The following is a 23,187-nucleotide window of genomic DNA, read 5'->3' as shown; positions in this document are numbered from 1 at the left end:
ACAGGAGGGAACACCGCTGTTCAGGCGTGATCACGACGGGCAGGAGGAGTTAAAATACTTGAGATAGACAAATTGGCACACTCATACGAGCTGCCACATCAAGCAGGTGGTCAAGGTCCCAAGGAACGACAAGAAAACGATTGGGCGCCAAGAACACCAAACAACCGGCAACCCGGATAATCAGGGGAGCCTCGAAGGTGTTCAAGATAGTGCGATGATGCGATAGTTTTGCTCTAGTGAGTTTTGAGAATAGGGCAAAGGAATAAATGGAAGCATTTGCGGGTGAGTAGGAGGGACATATCTCTGCATGTCCATACATATTAAATTAGATACAGCCGTGATTATTCTGCTAGCGTGCCCGCAACTGTACGTTCAATGCTAGCTTTTTACTTTACATGAAATTTAAAAGTTATTTATAGCAGTATAAACTTATTATTAAAAATAATAACAAGTTATACTTTAAAAGCCCAAAAGAACTATAAAATTAAATATCAGATGGTGTATAAGTCGGCTACTTAAGCAAGTAACTGCCGTTCGCGTACGTCTTGTATAGCGGCTATTAATACTCACCTAGTCACGTCTCGGTAGCAATTCACTCTATTTAAGCTCTAGCTCGAAAATGGACATACTTTCCATAGACCTATTCAACTATAGTGCAAATCTAAACGGTGGACTTAGCTTGGGCAGGCAAAATATTGGAACGACATGGGCAAAAGGTCTGCACAACGCGGATCTTTTCAATTGCCTTCTATATGAACAATGTGATCTTGCCACCATCTGATCAGTGTTGCTTAACTATCTGATCCTCCTACCTCGTGTGGCAAGTCCAGATTTAGAATAGCTCCGTCCATTATCCCAACTCCGTGTGATTTAGGCCTTCCATGCGGCTCTCAATACGTCAAAGATCCTGGCGCTGGTGCGCAGGGCCAAGCTGCTTACCGTTGGAGCAAATAGCTAGTAAATTATTAGCCACTTTCCCAAAAAGTTCTCTTACCTCTAAGAAATATAACAAGCGTCCAAAGAAGCCGACCTATTCCAAGATGTAAGAAGTAGATGTGGGCTCTGAGCCATCCACTGCTAGTTTCTCAGGAGCTTCAAGGCACTCTAATAAATAGCCTGCAAAAATCCAAAATTCCTTGCGAAACTATGCTCGTTCAAGTGTCACGACCCCAGTAAGTCCCAACAATTACGTAACATGAAAAACGAGATAGTAGACCTCGTTGTAAACCGGATTACAAAACACCGAGTCAGATCCAGGAAATATGAATCCCCAGGTGAATCTTTAGGTGGGCCTGGATCTCAAAGGTGCACAAGATACAGTTTTATGTTGTAAATTTAACGGGACATTTTAAATAAAGCGTATACGATCTGGACATGCAACCTTATTAAGCGTGATCAGCTGCGCATTATGGATCTCGAGTAGAATCAAATTACTAAGGATCTCCAAGCCGACTTAACGAGAGCTGACTTACGAAAACTGCCATAGATCAACGGAGTCATGGGCTTGGGCGGTGTTGAATTAATTTAGTTATTCTTACAGTAGTAGATACAAACTACGCTTGAAAGCGGTACAGCATTTGAGATGCACTAATATCAAGAAGAGGTGAGAGTCCTACTAAAGGCAAATCTTGATGAGTTGGAAGCTTTTGTAAGCGAGGTAGATGTTCTCAGCAAACATATTTGCTCCGTTGAAGTTGACAACATGATCACACGGCCCAAATATATCTAAGCCTGCTCGGGGCGACTACATGGTATTTACTAGAACGTAGTACTGTTGCTACTGCTACTGATAGTATCAATATATTAGCAGTTAGAACAAAAGTGAATTGTCTTCTGTTACTGTATAGATAATAAGGCTCTGGGTACTACAGTAACTGCCTATACTGTATAATTTCTTGGCGCTTTAGTAAAGCTAGAAGAACAATTATAATTAAGTATAACTAGCTAGTACCTTCTATACTTAAGGCTCTACAGACTTGTTTGCTTAGTGCTAAACTAATATCTGCAACTATATTAGCAAGATTGTATTAAAATTAAGCTCTCTAGAGCCTTTAGAAACACTAGATACTGCAGTAAATATACTAAACAGTAACTCTCCCCTTAGTTAACTTAGCAGTTGCTGTTACTGCCCGCAAGGCCGTTTAAATTCACTCTATCCGGAAGAACAAAACTCTATTGCCGATAGTAACGCACCAAAAACACTACTGGCAGTAACAGTTACGTTCCATTAAACACCATGGGTGACTAGCACAAGAGCAGCCGAATATGGGCCCGCTATTCAAAGTATATATAATCTTCCATACGCGTTCCCGATGCGGGAGCATTTAAGCCCTTTATAGTCTTGATGGTTCGCCGCCACTTACCCTAACAGAATACAATATGCTAATTCAATGTCTTTTGCTGAACGACAAGTTATTCGTGGCAACCGCCTTCCTGCCATCCACTCCCGCTCTGCGTATACCGTCCGAACACCATTTCTCCCAAAAGCACGCTTCCCGTGACCGCGAAGAGAAACCCCACGTTGTACGTCATAACCGCAAGCATCCTGTGAAATTGTCAGCACGAGAACTCCACCTTTTTACAAGATCACTAATATTAGAGGGTGAAGTGAAGTGCAAAAGAAAAACTGAGCACGACTTACAGAATATACCCAATCAGCGCCCGAATAAACTCCAACAATGCTCTTACTCCATCCCTTTTAAAACTCCACGCTGCACTTGGAATCCAGAGCCCCTTTCTTCCTCCGCCCGGTAGACTCAAATTAGTTTGCACAACCGTATCCTCCGTAGCGCAGGAATCTCCCTTGGGTATTCTCCCAAGAGGTGTTGGGCTCAACGGCTCGCTCTCCTCGTCTTTGTCTTCGAGGCGAAGATTCAGCGGTCGTAGTGCTTGACTCCACTTTCGGACATGCCCATGTATATCTTCTAACCGGCGTTTCACACCGCCTGCATCTTCTTCAGTCAAAGTCAACCCCTCTTGATGTAGGTGAGTACTCTGTTGTTCTTTCCACCGCCGTTCAAGCTGGGTTTTTAACGCGCCCAGAAACCGGTTTAGCAGACCGAGGAAGAAGAGGAAGAAGACGGTTAGGATGTATGTTGCTGGTGTGGTTGTGGTCCATTCCGTAAAAAAGAGTGTAACGCGCGTGTTGGTGGAGAAGGTTGAGGACATACTGCCTATGCCGCTCATGCTGTTCGAGACTGGCATTGCCATCGATGGCATTGCCGGTGTGGAAGCTAGTGAAGCTGAGGCCATTTTCATACTCGTGTTCATGTCCATGGCCCCGAAAAGGTGCCGTCGATCGCGACTGCAGAAAGGGTAAAAACAACTCAACGCAACAGAGCACAAAGAATGAACAGGCACAAGACTCTATCAGATATTTAGAGACAGAGCAGTACCTGGATGACACCCACCATTTCCCCGGGAGAGACAGCCCAGCTGATGATCTGAACAATCCCGGCTGGTGGCGGTGCTATTCCTCCGATGAGCAAGTTTGCGGGCGTATCTAGACCAACTACTAGGAAGGTAACAGCACAATGCTGCAAGAAAGAGAGCAACATTATAATGAGGGCTGAAACTGAGCATGTTTGCTTACATTTCTTCGCCACTGCTTGCATGTAGAGTTGAAAATCCACATAAGTGAGCATTGCAGATATACTTTCAAGCAGCTACCTCACGTGACAGATTCGGCCGCGACGAATTTAATTTCTACGCGCGGGTCCCAAATCACTCCAACACCAAACATCTAATCTCCACCAATATTAAATTCCCCTTATTTACCAACTAAACGCTTCATCAATCAGCCTCACATTCACAGCCCCTTTCCGACCAATCTCAGACACAACGGCTCGCACCTCATCCGCCATACTCGGCGGTCCAGACACAATCACCACCACACCGCTTGCGCCTGCGAACCCAAGTTCATCGCCCAACACTTTCCGAATGTTCATCCTATGCCCTATAAACACCTCCTTGTTGATACCCTGAAGCATATCTTTTACCGCATGAACAATTCCTTCAGAGCGCACGCCCCAATACAGTTTACTTGATCCAGCATGGGAGCGTAGATAGGGGAGGACGGCGGTGATGCCAATTCCACCGACGATGCAGAGAAGGTGGGGATGCGATGAGGTGTCGATATGTGCGCCGTATGAAGCTTCTACGAGAACAGGCAGCGAGGACCGGGAGGAAAACCGAGTGGTAAGACCTGCTTGACGGCGGAGGAGAAATGTAAGTCCGAGAGTAGCAGGCTGATGGGTATGCCCTTTCTCGCTATCAGACGCAGCAGCGGACGCTGTCGACACGTGGATATCATCTTTCGTGGGTGCCAACGGTCCCGCTTCTTCATCGGCAAGTGACTTCGTCTTGCGGTCCCCGAATTGTGGTATCACGGCCGACGCCACGGAAAACGGATGATTTTCCCAGAAACGCCATGTTAATGTAGGGAAATACAGATATGCGTGGCCTGACGCAGCAACGCCTGGGACATCGACACGAACATAATCGTCATCGATTTGTGTAACCCGAGCGGTTCGGATACCATGTCGGGCAACCCGCAACAGGCGCATGACTCTGTCAAAGCCCCATACAGCCATCGCAGTGTAAATCCAGGTTTCATATCCCCACTGGTGTTGGAAACGGAAAATAATATGCCAGTAGCAACCCGCGATGGCCAGAATAGAAAGAGCGACATGCCATGCAAGGAATAGCTCATACATTTTCTGGCGGATGGCGAGAACGGAGGTGGGCAAGAGGATGGTCATGGAGAGTGTAGCGATGATGCCCCAATACCAGTAAGGCTGTTTGCTCTCTGTTGCGTGCTTGTGCGTCTCGAGATCCATGCGGAGCCAGAGCAGAGAATGGAGAATGGCTTGAATAGTCGCTATCCCGGCAACCCAGCGATGCATTAGAAGAAAGGTGGCATGACTCCAGTCAGTAAGCTTTAGGAGAATGTTATTACGGCTCGAGTAAAGGATCAGGAGAGGAATGTTGGCAAAGCTGAGCACACCAACTCGGTTCGTGATATAGTCCATGATCTCCATGCGAGTATTGCTCCAGGCGTTGGGTTGAACAGAGTGAAAGTTGGCTGCCGATAAGACGATATTCATGATGAGGATGTAGGATAGAAAAATAGATTGTCCACGCGTTGGAATGAGACCAAGGCCACCTGATAAAGGTTGCTTGTGCTTCACACCCCAGAGGGGAGGGTCGATTATCCAGGCGTTGAATCTTGTAACCCAGGAGCCGGGGAAGGGAACAAAGCGGAGAAGCGAAAACGCGATTGGGATAACGAAGCAGCTGACAACTAGAACGATCCTAATTCATGTAGTGAGAAACTTGGCTTGTAGAAGAAGGGGAAACGAGCAAACTCAGCATACCCATATCTTTCATGAATCTCTTCTTGCTTCTCGAACTGATACTCCGCATTCCAGTTCGCAACATAATCATCCTCGCTAACCAACATTGTCTTGTTCAACGGCTCGCCACTCACCATTATTTCGGTGGGAGGGCTGGTCACCATATCTAGAGCCTGGCGATATGACTCCTTTGGGTTTGGTTGAACTTGATTTCGTCCCGCGACATTCAATTTCCACCACTTCTCCTTCTCCCAGTCCGGCAGCTGCGCGCACTTCACTGAAATGCAGTAGGCGAGAGTCTGCAGGAAGACATCATCTGTCGCGTAGCATTCTGGCGAAGTTTCTGTCATATCCATTCCGCCCATGTCCATTCCCTTATCATCCTCCATCACTGTGGAGCAATTGAGGACGCCGGTAGAAGTGCAGTCGCGGCAAGCGGAGGCGCAATTTGGTTTGTACATAACGATTCCGTAGCCAATTAGCCCGTGGCCTTTGCGACCTTGAGAGGTCATGCATGTTGCGGTTGAAATTAAGAGAAGGGCAACACCAAAGAACTGAAACGACAGCATTGTTGCGACGATGAAGTCTCAAGAAGACAATCCAATTGTGATTTTCTCTAGAACCATGGATGTTTATGAACTGTGACATGCACTCCCATCGGCTAATGTTTGGTCAGGGATCATGCGTCTGGAGGTGTCTTAGCGGAACAAGCTTGCATCTTGCATGCATGGGAAAACTCGCTCATTTTCACTCAATCTTACCAAATTAGGTTAAGGTTATTACACATGCCACGACTTGCAGCACCACCAGAATCCACCGCACCGTGCGAAAAGTTGCACCAGGCCCAGAGGGGGTCATGTGTTGAGCGCCATCTGGAGATTCAAGAATCGTACTACTAAAAAGTTTGAATTATAACGTTCTAGATTTGCGCGATGAGGGAATTCTGTGAGATGGTAGTATCTACCATCCAAATGTCTCGGTTTGGAGGGTTATCTCGTCTGCTTCGCCTCCGAAAACCCGGGATTGGGCTTGGGAGGCTGCATTAGACAGGTCAATCTTCAAACTCGCCGGCCCACATCCTAAATAGTATTGCATTAGCCCATCAAAAACAAGGTTAGTCTTTGCTAGACTTACCAAATATCATGACCCGACGCCCAGTTATCATACCTGGAAGAAAGTGAAGCAGAAATGGCCGTTGGTAATGCAACTGGCCAATTCCAAGAGCAGTAGATGCCGCTGTGGATGCTTGAATCTCCCTTGCCGAAGGAACGACCGCCCCAGATGCCCTCAGACTTGATTTGGCCGGGCTAGAATCCGTCACAAAGAAGTTGAATTCACACAACTTCCCCTCCGTAAGGGAGATTACTGTTTTTAATTCCTCCCTAGCCCATTCTGTGTGCATTTCCTCCCGCACCATCCAGATGAGATGTATACTATTCGTGGATGCAGTACCCTGAGATATCTTTATCGCAGCCTGAAGCATTAAAGGCAAGCATGCGGAAATGCCACCGCCACCTGCAACAAATATAAGCTGGTCGTATCTCGACGAGAGATCAGCGATAAGACCGCCATACGGCCCATCTACATGAATTGTGTAAGCTCTGTCAAGTGCCTGGTCTGACTTCTCGGTTGATACCGCCAGAGCCTTCGTCAGCCCTCTGTATGACCGAATGTAAAACCTCAGAGTTTGATCGTCGTACGCTTTTTCAGTGTTTGAAAATGCCCGCTTCGGCAGAGATGCGATAGTGAATGGATGGTTATGCAAGATGGAAAGGTGGGGGAACCGGAGCCAGCAATGTTGCCCAGCTTTCCATTTGAAATCTGTTGAAACAATTACATCCACCCTCGTCATGTCCCCAGAAAGTGGTGTCAAATGCGCAGAGTAGCCTTGGAACCAGGGTCGCAGGACGTTGAATGATTGGCATTTGACGAAGGCGCGAGAAGTAATCGATGCGAGGTAGATAGCAAGGGTTGCCCAAAGATATGCCCATGAATCGAGTTCTTGTGTTGCGTGCCAGAAAATCAGCCCTAGGTAGGTTACATAGAGAGGAATGTGAAGACGGTAGAAGAAGCTATACGACTTGTGCCGGATCCATGGAATGGAAAAAACGCAGAGACCGACAAGAATCCCTAGCGGTGGCGTTCCAGTGAACTGAAAGGCATCCTGTGAGCAAGAGAAGGGCATGGAATCGGATACATACTTCGAGGCCACCCTTTTTGTAGTACTGCTTGTGCAGTTGCTTCAGACCTCCATCTTTAAGTGGTGCAACGATAAAAGGGACTGTGTGGACGATGCTCAGGAATAAACACATATAACTTGCGTATCGGTGGAGAACGTTTAGCTTCTCGTGGCTGATACCAGTGAGGATCGTGATGAAGTTGACCTTGCCAGCCAATGCAACGATGATTGGTGTCAAAGCGATTGCCATTAAGCCCGTCCGTACTGCAAGCGGCGGAGATCCAAATCCACGGTGAAGGCGATAATATGGTCTTTGAATGAATGCAAGCAGGAGAAGGAAGAGGCATGTTATCAATACGAAAAGAAGCATGCCGAGCGATGGAAGTCCAATGATATTTGCGAGGCGTCCATGGATGCGCCGGTAACTGATCAATCGAACAAAAGCAAGCGCCTTGTTGAGAACAGATGTCCCGTTCGATGGTACGGAAACTAACCTGCGGCTCTGCACTAGCTTGTGTGCGTATACCAACATTGCCAGAAAAATAATAGCCAAATAGTACCATGTTATATAATGGCCGTACAGGAATTGCGAAGCCCACGATATCTGGGCTTGGGATGCAAGATGTCCAGCCTTGAAAGCAAGACATGCATCACTGTTGCATTTTGGGTCTGACAAGGGGAGATTCGTGATGTTGCCTAACGAGGAGTTCGGCCCCATATCCATGGCGGTGGTTAAGCGGGAGACTTGAATCTTCACAGGACGGGTTCGAGAGAAGATAACGAGGGGTAAGTCTAACAAGACTGCGTATGCTGTATGAAGCTTATTTAAAAGCTTATGCATGTTTGGGTTGCGTAGGGTATTTCCAGTGCACTACCGGGGGGGCATGTTTAGTCGAACTTGAGACCAACATTTTTCTGGCAGCGTTATACCCGCCCAAGCGTTCTCACCTGGCCTGTATCGACGGCTCTTGGTGTGCCGGAAGGAGGAGAGCTCCGCAGTACGAGCCAGCAGCCTGAAGGTAGGTTGTGGGGTTGAAACGAGGAAAGATTGCCGCTGATTGGTTGCAGGGTTTATTTGCTCAAATATGCTCACGAGCCAGGGGTGGGGAATCCAAGTCGGGTCCCTGCACCCACGTGGGAACCTTGCAGTTGATAAGATTCCAGAGATGTGATAATCCTCCGGTCATCTGAGAAGGCCTGATTCGAGGGGTGTGCTTGCACTCTGGTTTGCCGTGCAGCCAGACCTAATTGTGAGCAAAGTCAGGAAGGGGGATGCAATATTTGAAAGCCTAGTTTCATGCTGTGGAGAATGCTTTGAACGTCTTCGGAGAAAGGGAGTGGTGTGTGGTACAATTGGGTCCGTGAGGTGCCCCATCTAGATGATAAGCACCACTCATTGGGATTAGATTCGTGGCAGTCAAATACCTGGGAGGCGGGGAATACTGAACTAGTGCCGCTAATAAATGGGCAGGCCCGTAAACCAGCTTAGGGGAGAGTTGCAGATCTTTTTGTAAGGGAAAGAACCTGAGAATGCCTTCCTGATTTGCAGCACCGCAAGTGCAGGAGGCTCTCGAAGGGTGATCGATATAGGTCCATTGCTGGGGAATACGAAGAGCAACAAGATGGAATTCAAGGGTCGACGATGATGGTCGGTGGAGGAGGTCAACGGGGCCGAGAAGACAAGCTGAACCTTCTGAGGTCCAAGGAAGTCTCACGCACAAGGCCCAACCCCAAAAGAGACTAGGTTTCCATTAAGTGGTGTCTCATTTCTTCGATGACGACTTTCTAATCGTAATGCGTTTCATACCGTAGCCTTGCGGGGGGGATTAGTTATGAGATAAGGTATGTCTTGTAGACTGGGGGTCCGGGGAGCTATATGATATATATAGTATTGTGGGACGCCAAGCCCAAGATTGCTTGGGCAACCCATCCTAGAGCCCTTTGGGTTACCGATACGTTCCATATAAATGCTAGTTATACTGTGCCCAAGATACTATCTTTCTCCTTCCAAAAGTCCCTACATTCTTCATTCGATTTACCGTGCTGATTCATTCTTCAAAAACAGATGGTGTTAGCCATACGTGTTGTTTCAAAGTCTTGGAGTCTACATGCCTTCCCTTAGCCTATTGGCTGCTTCCAATCCCTCTAAAACTCTGGAATTGTCCTTAGGCTTAGCAGATATTCTAAAGGCAAAGAAATGTCCTAGGCAGCCTTGGGGACCTGAAAAGCTCGATCTAATTACAACAGGCTGTACCGGAAATGCGACTCAGAGAAAGCACAGCTTCTGAGGCGATATTGGTATTGCGGCGGGAGTCTAGTACCCTGCTGTGAGAGGTGGGCTGAACTGGCGATGCATTTGAGAGCGAAGATGCCCCTAGCGAGGCAGAGTCTAGAAAGCTATGGTTTGCACCACCATGATGGGCTTGAGTTCAAGCAGGAAAATGGTGCCCGGTTGCTTTGCCAGCATTCCCTTCTCGCAACGGAGACAGGACTACTTGGGTTCTTAAGGTTTGTAGCATTTCCATTCCTCTGCGCGTTCTAAACACTCTTAACGTGTTTGCTATAGAAGCCGTCCTCTCCTATAAAGAAATACAATTCGCAGCCTCGATTCTAGCAATTCGCCTCGTGTGATACCTCACTTTTTACTCCACACATTAATGTGGGAATACCACGCCTGCCTTCAGCCTCGAATCTACAGTGGCGGCCTTTTTAACACCCCCTCTGGTTGTCGGCGCATTTCTTGGTGTGGGCGTAGAACTCAGGCCTCTTATCACTCTTAAATCCACAGCCAAAGTTTGTACACGTCTGATCGCGAGGAAATCCCAACTCAGAAGGTGAGGCATCACTATTGCTCGGTGCGGGCGTTATGCTCTCTTCTTGAACGACTTGATCACCTTGTGGGATAGACTTGGCTTGAGTTTTAGCGTGCTGCTCGCTGATTGTGGGCTTGACTGTTCGTTGCTATAGTTCTGCATTAGTAGTTGTTGGCGTTTCGTACTCTAACTCGATGAGGATTTGAGTGTTCATCGCTGAATGAACGACAGCGCGTCAAGATTCAGTGATACCGGTGAGGTGGAAGCTTTCGAGTAGTAGCAACAAAGACCGTTTAGGCGAAAGTGGACAGAGCAGAGTCGCTATCGGACGACGCATGGAGGTCTGCAGCAATCTGCTCGTGGGCAATGGTAAGCTGCTTGCCGAGCCCACTGTTGTTCCCATCCTTCTGATGGAGTGCCTTGCGGTAAGCTGTGTTCTCGGCTTCCCACTCTTCATCCTACTCCTTTATGGTTAGTTCAGCTAATTCCAGGGTGCACCGAGAACTCTTATTCCCTTTCTTCCACCACCGTCAGCTCTTTTTGAAGCACCGCAATTTTGCGTCGCTCTCTTGCTGTTTCGCACTGGCAGCTGCCGAAGTGTGCTAATTTTTTTGCACCATTTCCTCTCCTTCGTTGCCAATTTCTTCCAGAGACTTCTTGTTTGGGAAGTGGGATAGGCAATCCAGACGAGAACGGGTCCAAGAAGTTTGACAACGTCCATGGCGACAAGAGCTAAGGGCCCTCGAGTATAAAAAGATGTGGCGAGTAGGTGTGGCCGTGGGTGGTGAATTAAAAACCTATGTCGTCCGGGAAGCAATGCGTGAATATGGGGGTTTGTGCGTGGCTGAGTGAGGTGTGAAAATGGTGGAGGTTTTGCGCAGAGGACGAGGTGTTGTGTACCCGAGACGGAGGAAGTTCTGAGCAAATTTGCGCAAGGTGCGCAATCAACATATGTGGGAATTACTAGCATGTTAAGTTAGGGAAATGGCGGGGCGGCTTTTAATTGTTAGGGTGGGAGCGTGGGTCATTTGGGTTGCATTCTGATGGATGGGATACGGCAGTGATTGCTCATTAGTAGAGGTGATGGGAGGATTCACAGTTACGTGAACTTTGAAACCAGACAAGATTTTGGGAATGCACTGACAAGAAGATTCTGGAGCGGACCATAATTGTAGAATTCCCTTCACACCAACTGCCCAGCATCCACTAGTTCAATCACTTGATCTCTCGATCACATCTTTGGACTCAAGAGTCATCACAAACGCTTCACTCATCTTTCTTCCGCCTTCAGCACTCGGTTCAACCCTGGCCACATAGTCTCCGCTAGTCTTGCCATCTAGTATTTCATATAACTTGAGGGGCACTACCTCCGTTCCTGCGACTTTAATCTTCTCTGTCGCAATTTCATAAATCTTCCTAATTGCCGTCTGCAGTTGATTTGGATAGCTGTTGTACCCTAGAGCCTTCAACTGCCACTCCGCCCAGCTTTCCTGCGGTCCCGCTGAGTGTTCCAGGGGAAAGTATATCATGCAGACGATTACAAGTCGGGGCTTGGTCTTGGAGCAGAGGGTGGCAATGTAGGATTCTATCTTTTTACCGAACAGCTCTTGGAAGTACGCTAGGGAGGATCCACCTCCGCTCTCGATGGAAGCGCGCCGCGTTAGCCAGGCGAGTTGGAGCATATGACGGATTGTCGAAAATGTGGGACGCAGAGCAATATCGTTGGCGCCGATAGAGACAATGAGAACATCATTAGGACCGATTTTGTCACGAATGAACGCGTCTTGTGGAAGAAGGTCAGAATCCCGATCTGAGAGCATGGATTCTTCAATCGAGGTGTTCAGGGCTGTTGCTCGCTCGCCGAGGAAATGATTCAACCAGAAGGCAATGTCTGGCTTTGTTCGAGGAGCGCTTAGAATATTGTAGTATATATCCGGGACTGCGACTGGAAGAGGCTCGCCGCCAGGCCCTGACGATGGAACCCAGTACTTGTTGTCCAGGGAGGAGTCGCCGGCGAGGTAGACGATAGGTTTGTCCGGATGGAGACTCCGGATAATGGAATGACATCTTTCCAGATGTTCTACACGATGGCCTTTCCATTCGTTGTAGAACTGGTAATGATTGACCTTTCGTGGTGATGAGGCTGACATAGTGCGACGCGGTGGGTTTTTGGAACAGGAAAGCGGAGCCAAGGCAAGGTCAAACAACGATCTGAAAAGTGGATTGTGGTCCTGAGACTCAAGTAATGACTCTGAGATGAATGAAATTTAGAACTATGAGGGATGTATGCATTGGAGTATGCATATGGGAGATGTAACTGTTCAAAGTGCGTCGGGTGGAGGTAGGCAGGCAGCAGTGAGGCTATGCAGGCCCACCAATCAGAGCCCTAGAGACTTGAACTTTAGATTGGAATGAAGTTTCCTTCCTTCTTGGGGATGAAAGTATTATCAACTCGAGTGATAACCTGAACAGCGTGTTAGGTGAGAATCGAAGTTCCTCACCCGTTAGAAGAGAGTCACGTGAGCCTAGCATTTCCAAGGTTCTGTTTCGAACCAATTGCTGGCGGAGTATCCAGACTCTTGAAAGTTAGTAAATAATATTGAGAATCGCCAGGGAAGTCATGTGGCCTCAAATCAACTCAATTGCATACCAATATATAGTTCAAAATTAAGAAACAAACTCTCTACATGTGATTTGTGTTTCGGACGACCTAAAACTATTGTATTGGGAAGTTTAAGAGACTGCAAGCATTCCTCAGACTCATGGCGCTTACTCTTCCTCCACAAATTCGGAATCTCAGTCAATCTCTCGATCCACCGCCACATATCTTACCTGTAGGCTCTTTAGCAGCGACCCAGAGTCGTGTAGGAGAGCCTCCCGTATCTGGAAGTGAGTCTTCTTAGCCGTGAGGTCATCTTTGAGGCGATTGTGCTCAGCAATCGAGCAACCGGCGGCAAATTCCTTCTCGAGACGAGCAATCTGCATCTGCTGGCCAAAGAGCAGCCTGTACTGGTTAGCCCCCTTGTCCACCATGGTTTCGTAGTTAGCGTGTATAGTTTCAAATTTACACTGTAGGTTCTGAGAAACTCCGGCTACCCAAAAATCTGAGCCCTTTAGGCCTAGGCAAGTGCAGCACACAATTGTTGCAGCAGGGCCACTTAGTGTTGTCGACGGGGTCTAGGTTCTGTCCGCGCTGGTTAACCAACCATATCTACTGTCTCCAATGAGTCGGCTTCTAAGCGCGCACCCTCCGAATTGAAGATGCTAAGGGACCCTTCTACTACAGTCCTCAGATCCTCGAGCTTTTGCCCAGTCTCTTTCGGCTTTTGCTGGGTGTTCTCTAGCTGGATCATCTGCTCCTCGGCTAATTTTTAGAATAGCAAGGCAGCTGCGATATTAGATCGAGCCTCCTCGACAGCCTGTTGTTCTAGATGACGTTGTGGGACTCCAAATTACGGCTCAGTATTGCTTCGGGTCGAGCAATTGTGAGTTCATCATTGTAGCCAGCTTCCGGCTCATTCTTCTTATGAATAATATCAGTGGACTGCTTCCCATGTCGGTGATTTTCTTGGTGGCAGACCGTGTGAACTCGTCGATGCCCGCGCCGGTATGTTGGGCAGATGCGAGCTGCTTCTCGAGGTCAGCTTTCTCGTGAGCAGCTTACTGACCCGAAATTGGAGCCTATACTTCTCGTTGGAGACAGCAGTTACCTGAGCTTAGAGCTCATCCTTCTCATTAAAGAGACTAGTAAATTCAGCTTGGAGCTCACCAACTTGCTGGGCAGACTACTCTAGAGCGTGAAGGCACTCATCTTCGCCACTGAAATACGATCAACGTCGGCGAAGTCGCTGTCACATTTCTCAACTCGGGTCTTTACCACTTTCGCATGGCTATAAAGCTCCTGGATATGAGTATCGTTTTCGCGAACAGCGTCCTTAAGGCCTTATCTTCACCACATCCATATCGTGAACCTGACGCAACAGAGCGGAAATCTGGTCCTTGTGGCGCTTGAAGCTTGCTTGCGAAGCGCTCATCTTTTTCGCTGTAGAGCCTCGGAGGACACCATTCAACTCCTCAAGCTTTGCGATAGACTCCTCGTCTTTGAGATTTCATCCAGCGAAGGCGTCAACCTCCGCTTCTAGATCTTGCCAGTACTATTGCCCGTTCTCACACTCCTTCTTGGCAGTGGCAATCTCGTTTTGGACGTTGGCAGGTGCTTCCTTGTCAAGTTTAGTGCCCTCTTGCACAGCCTTCGACTCCTTCAGCTCCTCTTCAAGCTTCTTAGTCTTCCCCTTATAGTACTCAATCGCCTTAGTCGTGGCACTTCCAGGCCTCGCTGCTGGTATTGCAGGATTAGATTGAGGGCGAACATTGGAAAAAGGGGTCGCCAGTGTCTTTTCAAGACTTGCTACAGACACATTTCTGGCAGCCCAAGCGGCCGGCGTAGACTTTTGGGTACTGGCGACCGGGCGAATAGTGAATTTCGGAGTGTAGATGGTGCACGCGACACCGATGTTTAGCGAAATCAGTTTGCAAAGCCATCTTGTTCACCATCTTTAGGTTTCGAGGTGGAGTCTTCAACACGGTTCATTCTTGAACTATCCAACCTCGCAGGCTTCTTCGTACTGGCGGAGAAACCGTGGAATGTTATGCAGGGAAAGTGAAGGATAATTTTGTTTGGGAGACTGGAGGAATGGGAGAACTGTTGACCATATAAATATCCCGGACGAACAATGCAAAGGGTATATCAAAATCCAATCAGGAACTAGAAGGGAGGTATAGTGCAAATATAATACGTGTGTCCGGTCTAGGGGGCAAAGAATCGTGCATGCTCGCATATTGACAATACAGAAAATAGTCCAAAACACTAGGAAGGCAGTTATTCAGGACTGGTAGCCTCCTGTCTCATATCGTTTATTCACTCCAAAATATGCCTGCTGTTGTTATCGAATCGATATACTTAGCTAAAACTGCCAGAATAGCCCTACTACATACCTGCCTATCCCTAGGTCGCACTGCCAATTCACTGCTTACTAAAACTTACGCCATTCAACCCCCCAAAGGTTAATTTTATACGTCCTTGACAAAGCCAACTTCGATAATCTTCTCCGTCGGGATCTTGAGGCTCGCAATCTTGGTCCTTGTATTTTCTCGCAAGAACAAGAATGCCTTTAGTAGAATCGCCCTCACAAGGTTTGTGCCTGCCTTGACCTTCAGCTGCTCCTTCCCGATGATGTAGAGCACTTCATGATTGAAGGCACGCTCCAGAGCCGAGAGGCGAGAGGTAGTGGTAGGTCCGTTTGAAGAAGGAGTGGAGGCCTGCATAGTGCTTGGGTCTGAAGAGCTCGGGATATCGGAGCCCAGTCCAAGATACTTCTCTGCGATAGTGGTTTTGCCGCCGGAATTGTTCACGTTGTTCAATTCATTTTGGTTGCTAGTATCTGCCCCCGTTACGGCAGGTGCTTTCTCATTTTCTCTGTCTAAGGCTCGGAGGATGATGTGGTCGCGAACTTTCTCGAAGATGAGGGAGGCAAGATCTGGAGTGATGACCTCATCCATATATCCGTGACGGACTACTAGGCGATAACAGTTCGGGATCGCTAGTCGTGAAACATGATATCGCTCCTCTGCAGCGACAGATGGAGTCTCCAGGGGTCGCAGATGAAAGAACACAATAACCTTGGGAGCGGTGACAAGCTTCCGGATGAATTGACTGAAAACAATGGGTGTCGTTTCGCCGGCCTTGTCGAAGAAAATGCCAAACCCTTCAAGAGAGCTGAGATTCTTGTTCCCAAATCGTTCAGTGAGCTGCACACTGCCATCTTCGAGCGTCCGAACGAAATGAGTTGTTGGGAAACGGTCTGCGGCTTCAGCAAACCATTGTTGCTCTTTGCCAAACCGCCAGAGAATGAAAATGGAGGCTAAAAGCATGGAAAGGAGGATAGTAAACCAGGCACCATCGGGGAACTTCGTAAGAGCCGAGGAAAGGAATGTACCATCCAGGCAGGCAATAGCTAACCATGGAAAGAAAACAAAGTAGGGTTTGATGCGCCATACGATAATAGCCACGAGGGTAACCATGCATGTGTCAAAGAAGGTGACGAACATAACACATACTCCGTACGCATTACCAAGAGACGTGGTATCTAAATAATGGGTTAGCACTAGTTAAGCACGCGGATTAAGTATGAGGCTCCAATGAATGATCCTTTGCATTCAACCAGAAAGCATTTACAACTTACTATTGTAGATGGCAGCAACCAGAACAGTACCCAGCATGAGCAGCCAGTTGACTGCAGGGACGTACAGCTGGCCATGGTAGATTTTGGACGTATCTGGCAGGTTCTTAGTATACGTTTCCAGGAAATGAATTTCAATGTTTGCTTACGGTGGATTTTGATTTGAGGGAAATACGACAATTTCACGATTTGAGATATGAGCTGATTACAGTTAGCTAGAACATCAGATGCCAATTGTGAATGCCCGAACCTGGAAAGTGGCCGTGATGATAGCTTGTGATGCCACAATTGCAGCCAGAATGGCAATAATCAGTGAAGGGATGAGCCACCCAGGAGGCACGCAGTTATAGAACGGGTTCGAATAGGCATCCGGGTGAACGCTAATGTATGCGGCCTGACCTGTGTACGCAAGGAGGAGGCAAGGGTAGGTGTATCCAAGCCAACTCAGTTGAACGGCATGACGGCTGAAGGCACCAACATCAGCGAAGAGAGCTTCGACACCCGTGAAGGCGAGAAGGATGCCGCCTAGGCTCCTCCATCCGTGCTGTTTGTTCCGAATGAGATATTCAAAGCTGTAGTACGGGTTGAACGCCTTTAGAATGGCGTGGTCATACCTATTTACGTTAGTGTGTTAGTCAGGGGAATATATAGAGCATAAAGGTAGGCGTACTTGGCGAGGTTATAGATGCCAAACCCGGCGTTGAATCCAAGCCAGATGAAGACAACGGGGGCAAAGACAACCGATATCTTAGTCACTCCAAACGGCTGGATCAAGAAAAGTAAGATAAGAATAGCGCAGGTGACCCCCACTACAGTCGACTTCGAGATGTTGGGTGCAACAACGTTGAGGCCCTGAACAGCACCAAGGACAGATTGCGCAGGGGTCAGCACACCATCAGACATGACCATGGAGACAGCCAGGACGCCGATCGTCTTCAACAGACCGCGGAAGAATTTTGTATTCTCGATTGTGTGTCGGACATTCCTATTCGAGCGGCCCAAGTCTTCTGTGAGGTGCCGTTCCATGCCTATGGCAAGATTAGTACAAGGAGGCAGATTTAGCATAATATTTGGTTCCTACGTATCATAGTCGCCTCACGAGGATCCCGGTTCGATATGTTTGCCTATGTACGCGATCAGTGCTTGAGAGGCAACAAAAGGGCAATCTATCTTACATATCGTGACAATAGTGAGTAAGTGCTGAATGTGCCACCCTCGCCGTCATTATCGGCTCGCAAAATGATAAGGACGTACTTCACGGTCACCATCATCGTGACCGACCAAATGATCAAAGAAAGGGCTCCTAAAAGGTCGATATGGCTTGGTGGAGAGGTGAATGTGGAGGAGTAGACATAGAGTGGCGAAGTTCCAATGTCTCCATAAATCACGCCGACGGACTGGTAGGCAAGGAAAAACATCTGGCCTATACTGAAGATCTGGGCCATGTTAGCAACACAGTCACGAGCGTTGAACCATGAGCTAGGAGTGTACTTGTTTGCGCTTGAAATCTCGTCCATCTCGTAGGCCAGCGTCTTCGTCTTCGGCATCCTCGGGCTCTCTAGCCTTGTGCACATCGAGAGAGCCTTTCCGACCACGTGACCGGGAACGCGACCGAATGGGGTAGACTCCACCAACAGAATGCGTGTGGGAGTTGTTAGACCTCGTACGTCGCAACTGTGTGTCGGCGAACTGAATGGTGGACTCCATAGTGGTTGATTTGGAAGAGAGAAGAGAGAAAAGTTGCTGAGGCCAGCTGCGTCGCTTTGTAAACACTTATAGGTAGCACTGTGTCACCCCGTTATCTGGCCAGAGGAGAACAGGGAGAGAATCCTTGACGAGATTGCAAGCAGTAACAAGCTCCCACTTGCGGACCGGAGTGTCTTGGTTGGCTGCTTGTTATCGACCCGGCCCAAGCGAATCGAGAAAGGCACGTGTTATGTGTGACATGAGCCATTTTCCTGGGAGGTGGCGCGCGGGCCGCCTGCTCGCTGAAACTCCGCATACGGAATGCCGTATGGGAAATCCCATAGGTGGCTTCCTTTCACATGCGTGCACTTTTCCAAGGCGTAGCAGAAGACTATGCATTCATTTCAATTCCTTCAAAATAAGCATTCACAGTGAAGACACAACTCTAGTTTCCTACCACAGGGACCTATCTGACATGCGGTTCTGCGCAGAACAGGTGGTGGCATGCTGTGCGTCCGCCGGGTGATCCATATCTGCGGCTCCCACACACCAGGAAAACAAGAGCGGCACAGCGCAATCCTGATCCGGTCGGGAGAGGGCTCAGCCTGCTCCAATGAAAGCCCTTAGAAAAGAAGAGAAAAAGAAATAAACGATTGTTGACTAAAGGAGGATGTGGGAGTTACCTGGTTGATCCCCATCCCTGCGCACTCCCTTCTCTGTTACCTACATATCGCCCCAATGGTGCCACTGCAGCAGCGCGCCAGTAGTTGGACGCGGCACGGTTGGAACAAAAGTAAGCTGGAATGTGGCTTAGGACCCGTGTTCAGAAACAGCAGAGCAGCGCATCGCGGTTATATCGGATCCTCAAGGACAACACTTGTGCAGTGTTATTATACGAAAAGAGTGAGGTTCGATTTAAGTTCAGAGATTCGGCAGCGGCGGAAGTCTCTTGAGCTGTGACGCCCTGTCAATTCGGGTGACTGCGTACGCCAAGGCCCCTTCTCGTGAACATGCCTCCGACAACCAATCATTCCGCTGATCCTTTGCCACACACACAGAGAACATTTATCCTACATGAAACACATTCAGTGCTCGTCTTCCAGCTTAAACGTCCTCGTTACACCGATTCCCTTGCTCCTCGTCCGCTAACTCTTCTGGATACTATTTGCTTTATCTCACTACGCCGAGGCATTCCTTGTGCTCTTTGAGCGAGACAAGCTCGTCAAGTTAATATTGGAGTCTCGTGTGTCTGAGCGGCCGGAGGGTTGTTTCGCGTAACCCTGCACACTGTAGGCGGCTCTTTGGGTGTTCCGGGTTGTTCGATAGAGAGCAGCGAAGGCTGGGCAGCAACCAATGATAACAGCTGCACGGAGTAAGTACTGGATCGTGGGTTCGGATGGTAACTTGGGCGGAGTATACCGATAGAACATTCAATGATTGCCCAAAAAGCGAGCCATGAAGTACTGGGTGTTGTGCTGTTATCCGCTTTGACTCCAATCTGGACGATACGGATGATAGCAAAAAATATGCAAACAAAGCCAGTACAGAAGAGAGCGACCACACTGAGCTTCTGGGCACGCGGCATTTGGAGATTCCAGATCAGCCGGATGGGGAGGAACATGACTGCAAGCATCAGTCAGAAGCAGTAAGAGCAAGTGGTAGATTGAGGGGAGCCATACTCATCAAGTCAGAGATAACGTCCACTGCAAATGCATAGTACAGACTTGCAAATTGTGCCCGGACATCCCGCTCTGAAATGCATTCTCCCGGGGTGAACCAAGCATGCATGCTATGGCAAGATGTGAAGCTTGAGGCGATACATCCAATCAGCGTCTACCAAACTATTAGCTCCTGGCAAGTGAGGCGTACTTCGCTCTCTAAACAATGCTTGTGGCTTACTGCAACACAGAACCCGAAGACCCCCCACCAAAGTCTCATGTACACGCTATTCAAACCCATCATCAATCTTCTGGACAACGCTAGCAACGAAAACTTGACTGTCCAAAGCACAATCCAGAAAATCATCGCATTCGCAAAGAAGACTTTGATGATGAAGATATCGTCCTTAATCATAGTAACATCCGGAGTGGCTTCTCCAGACACTATTTCCGACATTCGGAATAAGGTGGGTGCGACAACGATGTATAAAATCGACATGGCGATGAATAGAATGTAAGCTATAAAGACTAGGTAGTCCTCAGTCACTAGTGCCTTTGGCCTCGTCACTCGGATGGCTATTCGCGCAATGGCGAATATTGAAGTCAGCGCTATCATGGCGTAACTCGTGCTGAGAAATTGCTCCTTGGTTACGTAGTTCTGGGTCGCCGACATGTTGATACGTGTAACCTGGGAGGTTGGTAAAAATGAAGGAACCTAGTGACCAAAGATTGGCAATGGATAGTCCGCGGCAACAACGGCAGTTAAAAGAAGAGAGCCTGGTGCAGTCAGTGACAGGGGATCATAAGTGAAAGGAGAGATCGTGTGCAAGCTTCTTTCTATCTTCTTTCTATCACTGAAGTCCACTACAGCCACCGTCAATTTAGATGACCTGGCACCGATGAGGTGAAAGCACAATATAGAGCATTCATGCCTGGTCTTGGTTGCGCAGTCCGAAAAAAGATACAATAATTGAATACAATCATTCACTTCCCCATCTAGGCTTGTAGTGCGGCTCGTTCCATCCATCAGCACCCGGAAATTTTACGACCACCCCTTTTCGGCTTCAGAGAATGGCCGTTGCTGCACTTGAAAGTGAATCAGTGGGCTGAAGCTGAAGCAATGATGTGCCAATCCATGGCTCCCACAAGGATTGCCCACAAGAGAAAGTGGTGGAGAATTTCCCCGTGCTTCAAGTTTTGGATAGCGACCTGGTGAAAATGTTGCAGCGAGATCACTTATTCACATTCACTACAAGAAAACTTGGTATATTTTTTGTGAAATGAGTTGCTAGCTAGGGTAGAAGGCCCCTAATACGATGGAAGCTAGCCTGTGTTCTAGCTTCCGTGATGCTTCAAACGATGTGGCTAGCCGCAACCGGACGAGTGACATCGACTACGGCGGACTGTTAGCTGGTGAAGGGAAAAAACTAATCGCCAATCGCTTAGGAGCATTTTAGGTATAAAACACTATAGTATTTTACTAGGCAAAACATACTATAACACATTTGTACAATGTTTTTTAAAGATCTAAGAAGTAAAGAGTTGTTTTACATAACTGTATTACAACTGCCCTCTATAGCAACTGCCTTTACTACAGCGTTGTACAATAATTGTAGATACTTACTGCCACTACTACTCTTCCACATCCACTACTACTACAGCAGTAGCAGCAATAATAACAGCAACAATAGCAATAACAGCAGCAACAGCAACAGCAGTAGCAGCAGCAACAACAATAATAATAATAATAATGTAGGTATTAAGCCTACAGTATTTTAATTGCTTTTATTATACAAAGCTAACACTTAAAATAAGGCTTTTATTTTTTATAATACTGCTGTTGCTACTGCTAACTAAGCTAGCGCTAATATTAATTCTGTTCTACATGTAGGACAGTAGCAGCTAGCCCTACTAGCTTATAGTCTACAGGCCTGTGCATTACTAGCCCTTCTAGGGCAGGATGTAGAGTTTATATATAGCAGTATATTCTCTTATTAAATAGCTTTACATAGGCTTTTGTACATTAACACTATCCTTATACAATCTTATAGAAGGGTAGTGGACAACCTGTGCAGCGCATGCTATGGCGCTGTCTCAGGCCTACAACTGTTCCTAGAGTGCCGCCGCGCTAAGGGGCACTTTAGTAGAGCATGTAGCAATTACAAATAGCGTAACTATGCTAGTTACTGCTCTATAAAAGAAAGGGGTAATAATAAGCTAGCTAGTAAACCTCTATATTTAGGCTATAACTTAGGGATTAGTAGTACTAGTAATAGTTTATAGTAGTAGCCTATCTTTATTAAGAATAAACCTGCTAAGGCTTTAGCTAATAATGTAATAGTTCTAGCTTAAAGTATATATAATATTTCTTTTAAAGGTAGTAAAGCGCTCTAGCTATAAGGGTTATCTATAGCACCTAGCTATGTAGGGATGTCTGTAGCACTTAGTTAAGGCTTGTACCTCTGCGCAGTAACTAGAATAAGTAGCTATTAAATAGTAAAACTAAACTAGGCTAGTAAATAAAAGAAATAAATTAAATTATTATATAAAATATACTACTTTTTAATACTATAAAGCTAATAGGGCACTTAAGAATTAATATTAGATAGCTAAGACAGTACTTACTTATAATTATATAAAAGCATTTTTTTATTTTTTTTTATTTTTAATAAAGCTTAATTTTTGCTTAACTTTTTTTTTTTTTACTAGCTTCTTTTTTTTCTTAACTTTAGTTTACTTAGTAGAGGGTTTATATAAAAAGATCTTATCCTAAGCTACTATAGTTGCCTTATATACTAAGTATAAAGTTATACTTTAGTTGCTTTTCTTAAAGTATCTACTTTTTAGTAAGTTCTTAATTATATAATAATTCTTAGCACTTTTTAAAAGATATGTAACATAATCTTTACTAACATCTATAATAAAATATAGTTTAGAATAGCCTTTAGTAATTAAAAAATTAAATTATATAAGCTTTTTAAAAAAGCTATTTTTAATAAACTTAGTATAGCTTATAAGAAGTATGTTCTAAAGCTGTATCTAGGTCTAATCTACTATGTATTAGATATTAGCTAATATACAAGAGGGTATTATACATAGCTATTTAATACTATTAATTTACTTACACTTATTAATTACCTTATATTATACAAAGTAGAGGATTATAAGAATAGAGAGCTTAGCTATTATATAGCCTTAAATAGAAAGTAAAAATGTATACTAGATTAACTACTAACATGCTAATTCTACTAGTGTATG

At 46.7% G+C, this 23,187-nt stretch overlaps 9 protein-coding genes across 9 annotated transcripts; 2 read left to right on the top strand and 7 right to left on the bottom strand.

Moving 5' to 3' along the window:
* Positions 1–619: 619 nt before the first annotated feature.
* Positions 620–1,729, top strand: BDR25DRAFT_352173 (uncharacterized protein; the record flags this gene model as incomplete). Its single annotated transcript, XM_033694987.1, has 9 exons — positions 620–653; positions 688–784; positions 831–940; positions 1,014–1,055; positions 1,116–1,246; positions 1,287–1,305; positions 1,359–1,419; positions 1,487–1,511; positions 1,622–1,729. The coding sequence occupies 9 exons, from the start codon at positions 620–622 to the stop codon at positions 1,727–1,729; spliced, it is 627 nt and encodes a 208-aa protein (XP_033550525.1).
* Positions 1,730–2,412: 683 nt separating this feature from the next.
* BDR25DRAFT_323444 (uncharacterized protein) lies at positions 2,413–3,186 on the bottom strand (the record flags this gene model as incomplete). Its single annotated transcript, XM_033692101.1, has 2 exons — positions 2,413–2,545; positions 2,642–3,186. The coding sequence occupies 2 exons, from the start codon at positions 3,184–3,186 to the stop codon at positions 2,413–2,415; spliced, it is 678 nt and encodes a 225-aa protein (XP_033550524.1).
* Positions 3,187–3,711: 525 nt separating this feature from the next.
* BDR25DRAFT_281599 (putative ferric-chelate reductase) lies at positions 3,712–5,944 on the bottom strand. Its single transcript, XM_033687901.1, has 2 exons — positions 5,376–5,944; positions 3,712–5,313 (listed from the first exon to the last, which is right to left on the bottom strand). Exons 1-2 carry the CDS (start codon positions 5,921–5,923, stop codon positions 3,774–3,776), a joined length of 2,088 nt encoding a protein of 695 aa, XP_033550523.1. The 5' UTR covers positions 5,924–5,944; the 3' UTR covers positions 3,712–3,773.
* A 524-nt stretch (positions 5,945–6,468) lies between these two features.
* On the bottom strand, positions 6,469–8,251 carry BDR25DRAFT_217251 (uncharacterized protein; the record flags this gene model as incomplete). The annotated part of the gene is made up of 2 exons (XM_033684901.1): positions 6,469–7,506; positions 7,556–8,251. The coding sequence occupies 2 exons, from the start codon at positions 8,249–8,251 to the stop codon at positions 6,469–6,471; spliced, it is 1,734 nt and encodes a 577-aa protein (XP_033550522.1).
* Positions 8,252–9,377: 1,126 nt separating this feature from the next.
* Positions 9,378–10,164, top strand: BDR25DRAFT_352171 (uncharacterized protein; the record flags this gene model as incomplete). Its single annotated transcript, XM_033694986.1, has 5 exons — positions 9,378–9,395; positions 9,446–9,573; positions 9,609–9,694; positions 9,762–9,935; positions 9,962–10,164. 5 exons carry the CDS (start codon positions 9,378–9,380, stop codon positions 10,162–10,164), a joined length of 609 nt encoding a protein of 202 aa, XP_033550521.1.
* Positions 10,165–10,187: 23 nt separating this feature from the next.
* Positions 10,188–11,297, bottom strand: BDR25DRAFT_352170 (uncharacterized protein; the record flags this gene model as incomplete). The annotated part of the gene is made up of 7 exons (XM_033694985.1): positions 10,188–10,218; positions 10,250–10,468; positions 10,532–10,562; positions 10,599–10,612; positions 10,656–10,804; positions 10,852–11,087; positions 11,144–11,297. 7 exons carry the CDS (start codon positions 11,295–11,297, stop codon positions 10,188–10,190), a joined length of 834 nt encoding a protein of 277 aa, XP_033550520.1.
* A 235-nt stretch (positions 11,298–11,532) lies between these two features.
* On the bottom strand, positions 11,533–12,788 carry BDR25DRAFT_301848 (uncharacterized protein). Its single transcript, XM_033689665.1, has one exon. It carries the CDS (start codon positions 12,494–12,496, stop codon positions 11,558–11,560), a length of 939 nt encoding a protein of 312 aa, XP_033550519.1. The 5' UTR covers positions 12,497–12,788; the 3' UTR covers positions 11,533–11,557.
* Positions 12,789–15,228: 2,440 nt separating this feature from the next.
* On the bottom strand, positions 15,229–18,446 carry BDR25DRAFT_301847 (potassium transporter). The gene is made up of 8 exons (XM_033689664.1): positions 18,077–18,446; positions 17,761–18,021; positions 17,667–17,709; positions 17,256–17,613; positions 16,836–17,199; positions 16,735–16,786; positions 16,589–16,681; positions 15,229–16,492 (listed from the first exon to the last, which is right to left on the bottom strand). Exons 1-8 carry the CDS (start codon positions 18,290–18,292, stop codon positions 15,417–15,419), a joined length of 2,463 nt encoding a protein of 820 aa, XP_033550518.1. The 5' UTR covers positions 18,293–18,446; the 3' UTR covers positions 15,229–15,416.
* Positions 18,447–19,235: 789 nt separating this feature from the next.
* Positions 19,236–20,602, bottom strand: BDR25DRAFT_386509 (uncharacterized protein; the record flags this gene model as incomplete). The annotated part of the gene is made up of 4 exons (XM_033698009.1): positions 19,236–19,634; positions 19,691–19,894; positions 19,951–20,104; positions 20,171–20,602. 4 exons carry the CDS (start codon positions 20,600–20,602, stop codon positions 19,450–19,452), a joined length of 975 nt encoding a protein of 324 aa, XP_033550517.1. The 3' UTR covers positions 19,236–19,449.
* Positions 20,603–23,187: the final 2,585 nt, after the last annotated feature.

This window comes from Lindgomyces ingoldianus (assembly GCF_010093535.1).
Source record: "Lindgomyces ingoldianus strain ATCC 200398 unplaced genomic scaffold BDR25scaffold_8, whole genome shotgun sequence".
Lineage (NCBI taxonomy): Eukaryota > Fungi > Ascomycota > Dothideomycetes > Pleosporales > Lindgomycetaceae > Lindgomyces > Lindgomyces ingoldianus.
Note: the sequence above shows the minus strand (reverse complement) of the source record. Positions and strands in the feature narration are given on the sequence as shown.

What these genes read in the sequence shown, in the direction of transcription:
- BDR25DRAFT_281599 (XM_033687901.1), bottom strand. Translation starts at nt 5,923, where the DNA reads ATGCTGTCGTTTCAGTTCTTTGGTGTTGCCCTTCTCTTAATTTCAACC. An exon ending in GAGATTCATGAAAGATATGG is followed by an intron (nt 5,314 to 5,375) that starts GTATGCTGAGTT and finishes TACATGAATTAG; the next exon opens with GATCGTTCTAGTTGTCAGCT.
- BDR25DRAFT_301847 (XM_033689664.1), bottom strand. Translation starts at nt 18,292, where the DNA reads ATGGAGTCCACCATTCAGTTCGCCGACACACAGTTGCGACGTACGAGG. An exon ending in GAGATTTCAAGCGCAAACAA is followed by an intron (nt 18,022 to 18,076) that starts GTACACTCCTAG and finishes AACATGGCCCAG; the next exon opens with ATCTTCAGTATAGGCCAGAT. An exon ending in GGCATCTATAACCTCGCCAA is followed by an intron (nt 17,200 to 17,255) that starts GTACGCCTACCT and finishes TAACGTAAATAG; the next exon opens with GTATGACCACGCCATTCTAA.
- BDR25DRAFT_301848 (XM_033689665.1), bottom strand. Translation starts at nt 12,496, where the DNA reads ATGTCAGCCTCATCACCACGAAAGGTCAATCATTACCAGTTCTACAAC.